At 45.3% G+C, this 14,009-nt stretch overlaps 1 protein-coding gene and 1 long non-coding RNA gene across 3 annotated transcripts in view; one reads left to right on the top strand and one right to left on the bottom strand.

The window, feature by feature from the left end:
- Window positions 1-19: 19 nt before the first annotated feature.
- LOC311155832 lies at window positions 20-6,753 on the bottom strand. 2 transcript variants are annotated; one of them, XR_014616303.1, is made up of 4 exons: window positions 6,561-6,753; window positions 6,333-6,391; window positions 1,410-1,692; window positions 20-278 (listed from the first exon to the last, which is right to left on the bottom strand). It is a non-coding gene; the product is annotated as an uncharacterized lncRNA (long non-coding RNA). The 2 variants fall into 2 exon arrangements; XR_014616302.1 differs by lacking the exon at window positions 1,410-1,692.
- A 675-nt stretch (window positions 6,754-7,428) lies between these two features.
- The window catches only part of ADCY5 (adenylate cyclase 5), a 200,310-nt gene continuing 193,729 nt past the window's right edge, over window positions 7,429-14,009 (top strand). The window contains exon 1 of the mRNA XM_084209186.1: window positions 7,429-8,832. Within this exon, the coding sequence (XP_084065312.1) occupies window positions 7,831-8,832 (1,002 nt within the window). The 5' untranslated portion in view covers window positions 7,429-7,830. The remainder of the gene's footprint in view (window positions 8,833-14,009) is intronic.

The following is a 14,009-nucleotide window of genomic DNA, read 5'->3' on the forward strand; positions in this document are numbered from 1 at the left end:
TGCAAGCGTGAGTCAGGGCTGTATTTTTATTCATTTGTATACAATGTGTATCTTTTCATTTACAAATTCTTTTAGCATAGGTAACTCTGGAGCTCAGACAAAAGAAGTAAGAAACTTCATACTGTTATTAGTGCTCTGCTTTCCACATTCAAAAGAAGTGCTCACAACAACACCTTGAACTGACTGTGTCAGCACTCAGTACTCCCTGAAGGATCCTCAGTTGAGTTTGAGCTCTTTGTTCTCCTGCTGTTATCTGTACTCTGGATGCTGATGGTTTCCTTCAAAAACAAAATTGAGTATTATAAATATAGTGGAATGCTTAACTAATGCAACAGAATACTTCAGAGTTCATTTACTAAATATAATATGTCTGCTACCACGGCAACGTTTTTAGCATTTTTAACACTTCCTGAGAGAGATTTAAAAACTGTGTCTAGATGACATTAATGCCCATAAATAACAAGTTATAATCCTCTAAAAGGAACTGAGTGGTAGCTGCAGAGTGAGTGCTATTATTCTAGGCATATGCTTGTCATAAGATTGCACAACTACAGTGATTTTTTTGTTGACTGAGATGGGATGAAGTGGTGTTGTCATGGCCAGCATCAGCACATGTCCTACGCATGATGGCTGTGACTTAGCACTGCTGTGTAATTAAAAACTCAGAAATGCTGTGGTGGGGAGGTGCTGAGCTCTGTTTGTGCCTTGCAGGAACTATCACTGGCCATTTGTGTTTCCTCTCTGCATTTTGAAAACAGTGTGTGTGGAAACAATTTTAGTTCTCTAGGGTAACAGTAAAGAATCGGAAAAGCATAAGGATTCTGTGGTTGTCAGCAAGTTCATGTCACAATAATATGTAAGGTTCATCCTCAAGCATTGGTAGTTCTTGATATAAGACTAGAAGAGGGATCTGTGCTGGGCTGCTGAATATAAAATAAAAAGGTGTGAATATGTGTGATTCAGTTCCATGTGATGTGAACTGAGCATTTCTGCAGTTGGGAGTGATTGACTCAAGCCACCCAACTGCCTGGAACTTCCATTCAGTATCAAGTGGCTTTTAAACTCTGCTTCCTGTCTCCTAAACAAATGCTCTTCCACACTTGTCAGAAGACTTATAGTAGTAAGATAATTAATAAAGCTTCTTAGGTGGTTTCTGAAGGCTGCCTTTGAAGTAGTTGCAATTTCAAATGTGGATTAAAAATTTGTAACTCTTTTAATAATCTTGATCACTAATTTCCTGAATGATGTTTCCTTTTACAGATGTGCAAGACCCTAAAGCCCTTTTTATGGCCTCACAAATTAGCTTGGGCATTAGTGTTGTCAGAGGTTTGTTTTTTTCTTTGATGTGCCACAGCTGCCTCTAGATTCACTTTATGCTGTGCAGTTTGTACATAGAAATTTTACATTACCTGTTACTACATGAGGATCTTATTATTGGGAAATTCTTTGGTGGAAGTTTTTGCAGAGGCTTATTCAGCTGAATTGTGAGCAGTGAACTGCATTTTGTCCTGTGGTTTTGACTCTCCTGCTACAGACAGTCTGCACAGTCTTCTGTGAGCTGCAACACTTGCAGCAAGTGTACATGAAAAGCTTCAGTATTGACATTTTCTAGTTTGAACACCAGAACTTGCAGAATCTTAGCTCCTGTGTAATTACATTCAGCCTCTTGGGCAGGACAGTGGATGAGATAATCTGAAGAATACATATAAAGGGATACAGGCATTTCAGGTCTCTTCCTTAACATCAGTTTTAAGTTGTTGGCAATGTAAATATCAGCGCTTTGTTCTTTTCTGCACGTAGCATGCCCACAAAAACCATCACTTGTGGAGAGTATGTAGGAAGTGGAGGACCCTCCAATCAGCCTGGCAACAGATGGCTTTTATGAAATAGGTTTGCCATTTAAAGGTTTCTTTGGGTAAAATACATCCTCTTCACTGGTCTCTAGTTAATGAACGTCAATAAAATGATGAGATGGAAGAGGAGAGGTACTGGAGGTTACAGAGCTGTACCACTGTGTTTCCTAAAGAATATTTGGGCATTGAAGAAACATGAAACTTTCTTCCTGTTCCTTTTGGAATGCAGTAGTTGTTGTTGTTCTTTGAGGGTGGTGGTTTTGGGTTTTGGGAGGGATTTTTTGTTTGTTTATTAAGACAGAACAGCAGCACTTAATGGAGATGCTGCAATGTTTAGTCTAGTGTGCTGATGACATGAAGTTTGTTTTATTTTCCTCCAGGTGTTTATTACAAGACTATAAGGAATTGGATGCACTGAGTTAGGTGCTTTGTTTTAGTCCTCCATTCCTATGTATAAACCTCTGCTGGGAAAGTTGCTGGTTTAAGAGTATCAAAGGAGTTTCCTTACCCAGCTTTTTGGTGCAATTTAAATGAAGTAAACAAAGCACTTTGTTAGCAAACTGAAACAGTGGAAAAAGCTGTCTTGCATCAGCAAGAAAATGGATGTGAAATTAAAAGTCAGACATTGCTGGTTAGTTTTGGTAGTATAATACTGTTACTTAATAACTAGTTGCTAAGTAAGACAGTTGGTACTGTTACAGCCCTTTAGCAGAAGCAAACTCTACAGTCTGAAAATTCTAAGTTATTCTTCAAAAGGTGTTGTCAAGTCAAGACAATGTGTGGAAACCTGCTCTAGGCTTACAGGTGTGTTCAGACAAGGGACAGACGTAAGCATTCATGGGCTGCTGGGCTCCAGGTTCCTGCTGATGCATAACTGCAGCACACCGGATTTTGAAGAAATAAACTGCTGACAGAAAGATGTAAAACTCCTACAGAAAGATGTAAAACTCCTACAGAAAGATGTCAAACTCCTATAGAAAGATGTAAAGCTACTGCTGTTGTGCTCTGAGCTTCATGCAGCGTCCAGGTGTCCACTCAGTACAGACATTTCATTGCTTTGCTGCTGTCCAAAGGTGAGCAGGTAAAGCTGCTGCAGTTAACAGATGAGCTGCTATGTTCACATTCTGTGTCAAAAACTGGAGTCCTTGGCTGTTTTCTTCTTAATGTCAGGATTATGTGAAATCCTTGGAATGACCACATGAATTACATGCATTATGGTGAATTTCATGATGCAGTCCTCTTGCATTGCAAATGTGCACATGGAGATCTGTACCCCAGATTTGCTTGGACTAAACAGCACGGGCATGCAGGAAATTTTATTTCTACATTTGGGGTAAAATATGGGTGCTGCTGTGAGAACACTGACAAAAGTGGTTCAACAAGCACCTTGTCTTGCTAAGCTTCTTGCATATCCTGAAAAAACCCAAAAGTCAGTAATGAGTCAGATTGTTTTGGGTTGGGCTTTTTGTTTATTTTTTAAGTCACTGTGTTGTTTTTGGGTTTTTTTTCATTATTTTCTCACTTCTGATTCTGTTCATTTTGAATCATCAGATTATTGGGCAATGGGTAGTGTGGAGCAAGAGAATTTGTAACAGCAGTTTGTTCAGTATGAGTATTTCATGGCTCCAAGCTGGATTCTGTGATTATCTATTGACTTCAGAGGGCTGCTTTGGATATTCTAACATTCTGGATTTAATGCTTCCATGAATCTTGGAGTGCATAAAGACCATGAAGATTGAAATTGTGACACAGATGTTCTGAGGTCACTATCCAGTTGGTATTCCCCATGTAAAGTAAATAATGGAAATGAAGAATGCTAATGTTTGTCTACTGCACCTGTTGTAATAATAATAAAGTAAAAAATGTTTTTATACAAATTATGAGACTACATGTGAAACCAAAATTAATGTGAACTTGTATGTTGAAGAAGTTTAGATCTGCCACAGTCAATCTCTGTTGGCTTCCTGAAGGTTATTGAGGAGGTGAAATCATTTGAGTGATTTTGTGCAAGCATTCCCTAAGTCTTCCATGTGTTCACTTCTATTTAGGTATTGTTTTAACTTACACTTTTTTGAAAAAGAGGCATAGTTCAATTTTAATCCAGAATTTTATTAAGCTATTATTGAAGGTACTGAATTGATTTTTGCCCAAATACCCCACACACAAAGAATTTAAAAAAAAAAAAAAAAAAAAAAAACCAACAAACTTTTATGATGGAGCAGATAGAATTTGTGAAGGCTAGGCTAGATTGGAAGGTGCAACATTAGCCTTTCAGGATAAGGAATAGGAAGTTTCTCTGTTTTTCTGTACAGTATTGTGATATTTGTATTTGTTGATCTCTGAACAAAGTAAATATTCTCATTTTATATGGACTTCTATGCAAAGCACCCTTGTATTGATTAAGGTCATAATCTGTACATAGCCATGTTGGAACTGAGATACAGAAGCTCCTAAATTTTACACTCAGCCTTCAGAAAATGGCTGGGCTTAGTTGTGAAAGAAAAAGGCAACTCCTCTCTATATATAATTCATTAACAAAGTATGAGTGCCTGAATATTCTTGTAGTAAGTGCTAGGCTTTTAAATGACTTCACAGCCACCCAAGATATGCAGTGTTTTGCTTTCGGGCATAACTTTTTTGGGTGAGACAAACATTGTATCTTACTGCCATTTGTCATGAGGTTCCTGAATTAGAAACGAGAGCCAGGGCTCAAAGAAACTGCATGTTAGAAGGAATGCTGTAGATAGGCTGTCTGTATTATGGTCTGTATCCTTAATAATAAAATATCCTGCTTGTTGCCTTTGTTCTACTACTGTTCTATGTCATCCAGTATCATCATCAGCTGGAAGTGGGCAATAAAGATTTTTACTATCCATGTGGAATCTTACATCTTTATCAGAGCCCTGTATGTCCTCATTGTGTGAGGTGCCCATTTAGTTGGTGCTACTCTTAGCTTCTGAGACACTGTTTAGCTTCTTAACATCCTTTTTGTTTTCACAAGTTAACAGATTTTCTGCACAATCTCTTCCAAATGCTTCTTTACCCCTCTTTAAACTCAGCACCTCATATTTATCAACCTGTTTTTAAAGTTACAAGCTTTTGGTTGAAGACTTGTTTTCCCCTGTAGCAAGGACAAAACTTTTTTCCCCTCTGGCTGAATTTTTTTTTTTTTAAACACCCTGAAATTGATTAAACATCAATTCTTATGACATTACAGAAAACCAAAACTGTATGTCATACAAAATGGCATAGTGAAAAGAAACCTGAATGGTACTCTAGAATTAAAACTACCATTTCCCTGGGAGCTCTGTATATAAACTTCCTGGAGAAGGGGCTGTAGCTTACTGTGACTGGAGTCCTGCCTAGGATTCAGGCTTCCAGAGGCTTCCATGATGCAAAAGATAAGTAAAACCTCATTTAGTCCCACTGGTGAAACACCAAAACCTTAAAATTGCTTGATCTGTTATCTGGGCAATGCTTTGTTGATTCTAGAACAAAATGTAACAAGATGTGGATGTTGAATATGCTTGGTTCTTACACATGCCTTCATAGTAACTTTCTGTGAAGCAGAATTAATTTTAGGGTCATCAATTTTGTGGATCACCTTTCTCCTTTTACTTGGTTTTAGTGTGAAAAAGTGAGATCTTTTAGTGCTGGCTTTGAGAGAACTCCAAAGTGGGACTTTGTGTACAAAACAAAAAGACCTGTCCCAGTTTACAGCTCACTGAAGAATTGTTTCACTGTCTTTATCCCTTGGGTTCAGGCACTGTTCAGCCAGAGTAACCAACTACACAATAATTATTGAGTGTTCTACTCAAGCAGAACAAAAGTAGTGTATAGATAGTGATATTGTTGTATAATATCACAAGAAATTATAAATCCCATCTGAAGGGCAGTGGTATTTATATATAAAAATGTCTCCTCATGGGAAGCAAACTGTAAGTCCAGTTGTGATCAGCTGCAGTATAGCATCTGTCAGAAAAGTGCCCTGTAAGTGAGCCCCACTGTAATAGTTGTGTGTATGGTTTTAGGGAAAATCTTTAACTGAATTCCTAGTAAATAAAAGATGCTCTGCAGAAGAAGCTGCTGAAAATTCAGCATAGGGTTTTACAAACCACTGAAATGCACAAAGGCCTAAATTGCTGTAGTTTGTGGAGTTCCTTGCACGTGTAAAGGACACGTGAAGAGCTTCTGTTTGGAAGGTTATCCGGTCTGGCTTTTTTTTCCCCAACTGTGTCCAGCAATATTTCCTCTCTACAAACGTTGCTTATCTCTGTCCCTTGATAACCACAGCTTCAGCACTACTACTGCTAAGGACTGCTTGTGAGCAGGGATTTCCAATGTTTGATCGAACATCTAGACAATTACCAGTTTCAGCAACTTAAGCCAAGCAGTTATCTGATTTGACAGTTTGTTTTTAATAAAACATGATGCAGAACATCAAGCAATAATATTATTCTTAGTACATATGATGCTTACCTTCAAAACACTGTAAATCATTAATTGGCTCACTTGCATCTGCAGAAAGAGTGGCTCACCTGAAAGAACATTGTGGAAGAGTCTGGAGATTAAATTTGCTGGGAACTGCTGTGGTGTCGTCATGTCTCCCTCCCAGGTTAGGGAAGATGCCATAAAACGGTGTCACAGCGCTGTCGAGTGAAGGTGAGGGCTGTAGCTTAAGTGGTTGAAGAAACAAGGTAAACCTACCTGTGCGTGTATTTTACCCTGAATTTCTGCGTTTTGGTGGGTCCAGTAACAGGTGCTGCTGTTGTCAGAGGGCTTTCCGGAGCTTGATTTTCTTCTGTTCGCCAATCCGGCCACCGGCGCTTGATGCCCCACCAGCTTGCCCGACGCGGGAGCTCGGAGCCGGCCCCGCTCGCCCCGTGCGGCGCTGCCCGGGGGCGGCTCCCGGCGCTCCCGGGCGGTGCCGAAGGGGTTAAGGCGCCCCGCCCCGGGCGCGCGCATTGGCGGGGCGGCGGCGGCGGCGGCCAATGGCGGCGCGCGGCGGCGGGGCCGGGCCAATGGGGGCGGGCGGGGGCGGCGCGGCCGGCGCGCGGCTGAATGGGGAGCACAAAGCGCGGCCGGGACGCGGCGCCGCTGCCACCGCCACAGCCCCGCTCCGGCACCGCCGCCCCGCCGGCAGCGCGGGGGAGGCAGCGCCGAGCCCCCGCCCCCGCTCCTTCTCGGGTTTTTTTGAATTTTTTTCTTTCCCCTTACCCTTCCGATTTTTCAGATCTGCCGGTTTCTCCCCTCTCCCCCGGTGCCCGTGGGAGAGGCGCTGCGGCCGCCCGAAGGCACCGCGGCGTAGCGGGAGCGGCGGCCGGGTGCATGAGCGGCGCGGCTGCCGCCGGCCGTGCCTTACCGCCGGGGCTCCGCCGCTGGGAGGCGAGGCGAGCCGGGAGCGCCGCCGCAGCCCGGTCCGCCCCGGGCAGCCCCCCCGCCGCGCCCCTCGGGCAGGGGATGCTCCCGCCGCCGCCGGCTGCCGCATCCCTGCGAGCCTGAGCCTCCGCCCGCTCCCCGCCGACCGGCCCGCGGCGAAGCGTCCGCCCTGCGCCCGGCCCCGAGCGGCGGGGGCCGGGCGGGAGCGGTGCGGGCGCGCTGCGATGCGGCTCCCCCGCGGCGCCCCGAGCCCCTGCGGCCGCCGCGGCGCGGCTGAGGGCGAGCGGCCGTGAGCCGGGGGCGTCCCGGTCCCCGCGGTGCCGAGCGCGCTCGGCGGTGTCGAAGTGCCGGGGCCGGCGATGGCACTGCCCTGAGCGTCCCGCCGGGGACACCCCGGCTCTGGGGACGCCCGGCCGTTCCGGAGACTTTGGGGGCGTTTGCGGGTTTTGCCTTTTTTCTTTCTCATTTTTTTTTCTTTTTTTTTCCCCCCTCATTTTTTTTCTCCTTCCCCTCTGCCTTTTGGGGTTTTCTCCGGGCGGCTCGTCCCCTGCGCCTGCCCGGCGGTCATCCCCTCGCCCGCGGCCCCGCTCCTCAGGGCATGTCCCGGTCCAACAGCGTCAGCCCCCCGGGCTTCGGCGGTCCCGCGCCCTGGGCAGGCACCGAGCAGCACCGCTCAGCCTGGGGCGAGGCGGAGGCCCGGGCCAATGGCTACTCCTACCCGCCGCCTCCCAACAGGTCCTCGGGCAAGAAGGCCTCCCGCATGTCGAGCAGGTGGAGGAGCGAGGAAGACTACGAGCCCCGGAACCGCGGGGAGAGCGGCTGCAGGATGATGAGCTTTAGGTCCAAATCTGCCTGGCAGGAGCACGGTGACGACAGCCGACGTCACCGGTCCCGCCACCCGCCCGGCAGTGATTCCCCCGCTGCCCCCAACAATGCCAGCCCCCGGCAGCTGGGGGAGCAGGGGGAGGTACGGCCCCGCTCTGTGGAGTTGGGGCTGGACGAGAAACGCATCAAGGCCAAGATTGAGGAGCTGGAGGAAGAGGACGGGGACGAGGGGGACTCCGAGGCGGCCTTCTCCATGGGCAGTTGTTGCAGTAGCCTGCTGCAAATCTTCAGGTCCAAGAAGTTCCAGTCTGAGAAACTGGAACGTCTCTATCAGCGCTACTTCTTTCGGCTAAACCAGAGCAGCCTCACCATGCTTATGGCCGTGCTGGTGCTGGTCTGTGTGGTCATGCTGATCTTCCATGCCGCGCACGGCCGCTATGAGGTATCCTATGTCGTGGTGCTCTCCCTGGCCATCGTGCTGATGGTGGTGCTGTGCATGGTGTGCAACCGCAACAACTTCCACCAGGACCACATGTGGTTGGCGTGCTACTCTGTCATCCTGGTGATCCTGGCGGTGCAAGTGGTAGGGGTTCTGCTGGTGTGGCCCAGGAGCGCCTCAGAGGGCATCTGGTGGACCGTCTTCTTCATCTACAGCATCTACACGCTGCTGCCGGTGCGGATGAGAGCTGCGGTCATCAGCGGGGTGGTGCTCTCTGCCATCCACCTGGCCGTCTCCCTCAAGATCAACGCGGAGGATAAGTTCCTCCTGAAGCAGGTAGGCAAGCCCTGAGGGATTTGGATGTGTGCTCAGCATTGAAGGGCAAGGGAAGTGGGGTAGTCTGACTTCCACAGGCCTGCCTGATGCTGGAAGGTTGACAGGACTTCCAGCTGAACTCCTAGGTTACCTGCTGCTGGGTGGGATGGTGTGCAGTGTGGTGGCTAGCCTGTCATCTTGCTTTTTTCATTGCTGTGATGTTCCCTCGTTTTTGCTCCACGTTAAGGCTCTAAACATGCAAGTGTGTCTTACTGGGTTCCCATGACGGCTGCTCCAGCGCTGTCAGCCAGCCCTGCTGGTGCCCTTCAGTTGTATTCAATGTAAACAGCCCTGTGCTAAGCACACCTGTGGAACGGTATCCAAGCACACTGCTGTTTTACTGAGAAAGGTGTAGAAAGTCTGGCTGTTTTTTGTAAGGTAGAGGTTATCCTTGTGTGTCACTCCGGGTTCAGTGTTAGCACAGAGCTTAGGTGTCTTAGGAGAGCATGCTCCATGGGAATGGGGGGTATGCTTTTGGTTTAGCAGAAAAGTGTTTTGCTCTGAGATGTGCTGGAAATCTCTATGGTGAAAAAGCCCAGAGTTCCTGTACAGGCAGGGTTAAAAGTACCAAAAAAAAGTATAAATGCAGGTTGTTATTTAGCTGTGATATCATGTTTAACTGAAGCAGTTCAGTTCACAGGAACAATAAGACTATTATCAAATGCATTACAGTGCAATTTTTAATTACCATATCTGTATAAACAACAGCAGTACAAGGCGCCACTCTTCAAGTGAAGCAGGCAGCCTTAGGACTCGTGCTTTAAGCTTACCACACGTAAAACATTGAAGCTCTGAGGCAGTTGTCATCCTTCTGATGTGCAGGACTCTGAGCAAGGATGAGCCTATCACAGTCAGCCCTGATACCTGTGTGCTACCAAGGGTTGTTTATTAAAATCAGCTGTTCGGTAGCTTTACAGCCCTGACACATAATACAAAATAAAGCTTCGTGCTCAGTGCCTGCTTTGAGTCTTAGTTCTGGGTTTTGAGTTCCGCCTATTGCAGTGGGAAGAAAAGTTGTAGGACTTAAATAAAATCTCATCAGGATGAGGCTGTCACTGTTTTGATATACAAAATAGCCATGAAATCACTCTCTTCTCCCTACTGCCTAGTTAAAGCCTACTTGGAGAGTTTCTGGCTTTTTTCTTAGCTTGTTACAGATATTTTTATAAACTGTATGAGACATATTCTTCTTATGTTTGATATAAATGGCTTTTTGTGCATTTCCAGCAGAGCATACACTGTGAGTGGGACAGTTGGTGTTTTTCTGCTTGACTTGAAAAAGTTTGCTAATGGCTTCAGCACTTCTCCACTGGGGCTCTGGTCTTGTGAAGCTTCATGTGTGCTTTTTGCTTTATAAACGGAGACTGGTCCTGTTGAAATCAGTGTGTTTGGAGACTGTATCCTTACATGGCAAGGCAAATCCCATCGTGACTGCTGCTAGAAGATTTAACAGTCTGTTATGAGCAGGGTTCAAAGCATACTAACAAATGAATAAAGTATCGTTGTGTTGGAAAATGTTGGTAACTGTATTTTAATAGGAAGGAGCCTAAACTACAAAGGCCAAATGATTGACTCCCTCAGTAGAAAATTTGGAACAATTACAGCTCCCTCCCATTCCAAATAGCAGGTTGTTTGTAAGAGGTTGGTTGTGTATGAATGTGCACTTGTCAAATGAGAAGCATGGGCGGTAGGTGATGGTACAGTATGCACAAATCTGTGCATTGCACAGTTGCTTTTGCTTTCATAGTAATGCTGGGGTTTTCCTATGGTTTGGTAACAAATGTTCAGTTAATGAGGAATGTCCTAGGAGCACTTTTACTTTATCTTCAAAGGCAGAGCATCTCTCCACGTTGCCTGTTTATTTTTCCTACTGACACAGTCTCTATCTTGCTGTGGTCTACACTGCGTAGCACGGGCTGAATCAGTGGGGTTGTACAAGGCCAAGCATCAGATTCCTTACACGTTTGTGTATGAGCACGAGCTGCTATCTCTGGCTGTCTGATAGAAAATCTGTTCTGCTGAGCACATTGCCTTACATCTATTTAACAGGCCTTCTTCACTGGGGCTGTATCCTGTTGCCGTGGAAATCAGTTGTGTTCAGCTCTGCCCCCCTAATGCACGTTTCCTCCTTCAAACTACCAGAGGCAAGGGCAGGTGAAGACCAGATAAGTCAAGAAGAGTGAGTTAAAATGTTTTCTGTGACTTCACGCTGGCAGTCACATCAGCCTGGGTTTTGTGGAGCAGGAGTGGATGCGAGTGCCTTTGTGACTATGTGACCAGATGGTACTTTACATGCAGCAGTCACAGAAGAAAGGCTGGTTAGGATGTATATCACCTTTCCTCTCTTTTTCATGGCATTTTAAACTATAATACTTTAAGCAAGTTTTACTTTGTGGGAGCCTTTTGCTTTAAATCCTCTCTGAATTGTTTCCAAACCAGGAGAAATCATACACTCTCGTTATGATCCACCGATGTTTAAGGCAGGGTGATTCTTGTGTTTACTCCTGAGCACATTTATAAGGCTCTGGAGCCTGTTAAAAACTCCTCTTTCTCAAGAGAGTGAAATTCTTGGTAGAAGGTCACTTTTGGGGGAAAGGCAGCTTGTTGTATTCCGTAGCTGAGGATGCATGAGTTTATTGTCTGAATTATCGTCTCCTATCATTGCTGGATTTTTCTGTCCCCAAACTCTCTGCCCCAAGGCTATGCTAGTCAGACTTCATGGAAGGGTTAATGCAGTCTGCTGTTTCTGAATCTATAACATGACAGGAGTAAAAGTAGTTGTCATTGTTCAGTCTTAACTGAGCTGCTTTTTAAAATAATTCTTCTGGAGTCACTGGATTTGGAAAGTAGGCTCTGACTTCTCTTTGCTACTTGGAGGAGTCTGTCTTTCAAAAGAGAAAGCACCGCTATCAAAAAAATGAGTATAGTTAGTTCCTCTGTGAGTCTGATCAGCTAGAGGCTGATCTTAGCTTCTTGAATTGAGTTTTTTTGGAATAAAGAAGTGCTAATTATTGCCTTATATTGAAAAGTTATCCAGTGCTGAGGGAGGGGAGAAAAAGAAATCCTGTGTTTGGGAATTCACTTTTTCCAAAGGCAGCATGCTGCTGGAAGCAGAACACAGTGCATAGGTGATGCTCCACCAACTACAAATTCTGACTGCTTAAAAGGGGGTTTTTCATTTGTTCCTTGATCAGTTCGCTCTAGAGGAACTGCTTTTGGATTTATTGGGGAGGGGACGACTTCAGGTTTATGTTCTTGTGTTATTCTGGGACAGATTACAAATATGTTTCAGTGCATGGAAGTGTGTGGTCTTCTCTCTGCATGTAAGTGTATCTTTTCAGGCTAGCCTTTTCCATGTGTTGGCTCCGATGCGCTTTCAGGCTCTGAAAGCACACTCAACTCCAGAATTCACATAAGCATTACTTTACATGTGAATGAGGCTTTCTAATACTTAACTGAGAAAGAAGTGTACTGTTTATCAGAAATCTGCCTTGCATTCAGAGCAGAGATAACAGTGAGATTGATTCCCAGTCCCCTTGGAGCGAGCTGCCCAGCTGACCCACGGGCCTGTTTGGGCACATGGGAAGAGGTTCAGCCTGTGGGTTGCAGATGCTTAACTGAAGTCATGTGAGGAGACCAGCTGCCCTCAGCACAGATAGTCTTGAGCAAGCACTGGCATTTTTGTAAGACTATGGGCTAAGGGACAGGGAATTTCACAAGAGAGTTTATTGGACTCTGAATCAGACTTAAAAAGGGATGGGAATTGTGTGTGGGAGTGAGTGGGGGACCAGGAGCAGGGGATAAGAATGCCATATACAAACATCAAACAAGCCCGTGGACTGAGGTTAGATTTACTCCTGTTTTCCCATCCAAACCTGTTTTATTGTAACTTTCTGATGTTCCTTGTTCAAGGATACAGTTAAGTCTTTGTAGTTTATTAACTCAGTGCGAGTGGGTGACTGGTAAGGTACCACGAAAAATAAATACCTTTTTTTTTTGTCTTGTGTCAGTAACCTCATTGAAATAGAAACTGAAATGCACTGATCTCTTTTCTCCCCAAATACTACTGCAAACCTTCTGCAAAGGATCTCTGATAGCAAACTACCTGAGCACATGTCTTTTGTTTGTCTCTCTGATTCAGGGCTCCTTCTTGCTCGACCCTTTTCCATGTCTCCATCACAACAACATTACATTAATACTCCTCTTTCACTTCTGAGAAGTGTGTATGTGTTGGCCTTTCTCTCCGTCAGTGTGTGGTAATGGGAGATGATTGATCTGTACCTGCATGGTGGCTCTCTTAAAGTGTAGTATTTCAGATTAACTGTTTCTCAGATGTTGGTGTGAGAACCAGCCTCTCCCCTCCTCATAAACAAACTCACTTCAGCAGGGCTAAAAACAATTTCTTACTGTAACAGCGAATTGACTTGACTCTTGTGGAGATCTCCTAGCACCTCGTGGAGATGCTTTCTAGTTGGCAATTTGAATGGCATTCAGCAAGAAGTTAGTCACCCAGTAGGAGAAGTGGTACTGTGTGTTCCATCTCGGCCTCAGCATGCCTACTACATGTGAGTGATGACTGATTTAGAGACAGGTTCTCAGCAGCGTGTTAATCAGGTCCTTGCACTGTGCTTACATTGTCTCCAAGCAGCATTGTCTTTCTTCATCAAGAAGGAGAGATGAACCACCTGGAATGCAGATGGATCTGTGTGTCAGCCCCCCTATGGCTATGTGCTGCCTGTTTTACTTTTGCCCACCTGGAAAATAGATTTGAGTAATGTTTGTATAGGATGGGATTTTGGAGGTGCTCTGCCACCAGGTACTGGGTGCCTCAGACAGCCCTTAATGCCCTGTTCTGCATACACAGTGATACCAGTGGGGCTCTCCTGCAGTGAGAAGAGCTCTAGCACTGCTCACTACTAAAGAATCCGCCTGAGCAGCAGTTGCACGGCAGTTAGTGAAAATTGATTTGTGGTCTTCTGCTCGGGGAAGAAAATGGCAACCTGAAATATTCGGTAACTGTTGCATTGCTGGTTGCCTCCCTAGGGTAATTCTGTAATAGAAGTAATTAAGTGAATCCCTGAGGTATTGTGTATCAATTTAGTCCTTTGTAAGAATATTGTCTTTATCTCTTGGGCATG

Source organism: Fringilla coelebs, assembly GCF_963513975.1.
Source record: "Fringilla coelebs genome assembly, chromosome: 7".
NCBI lineage: Eukaryota > Metazoa > Chordata > Aves > Passeriformes > Fringillidae > Fringilla > Fringilla coelebs.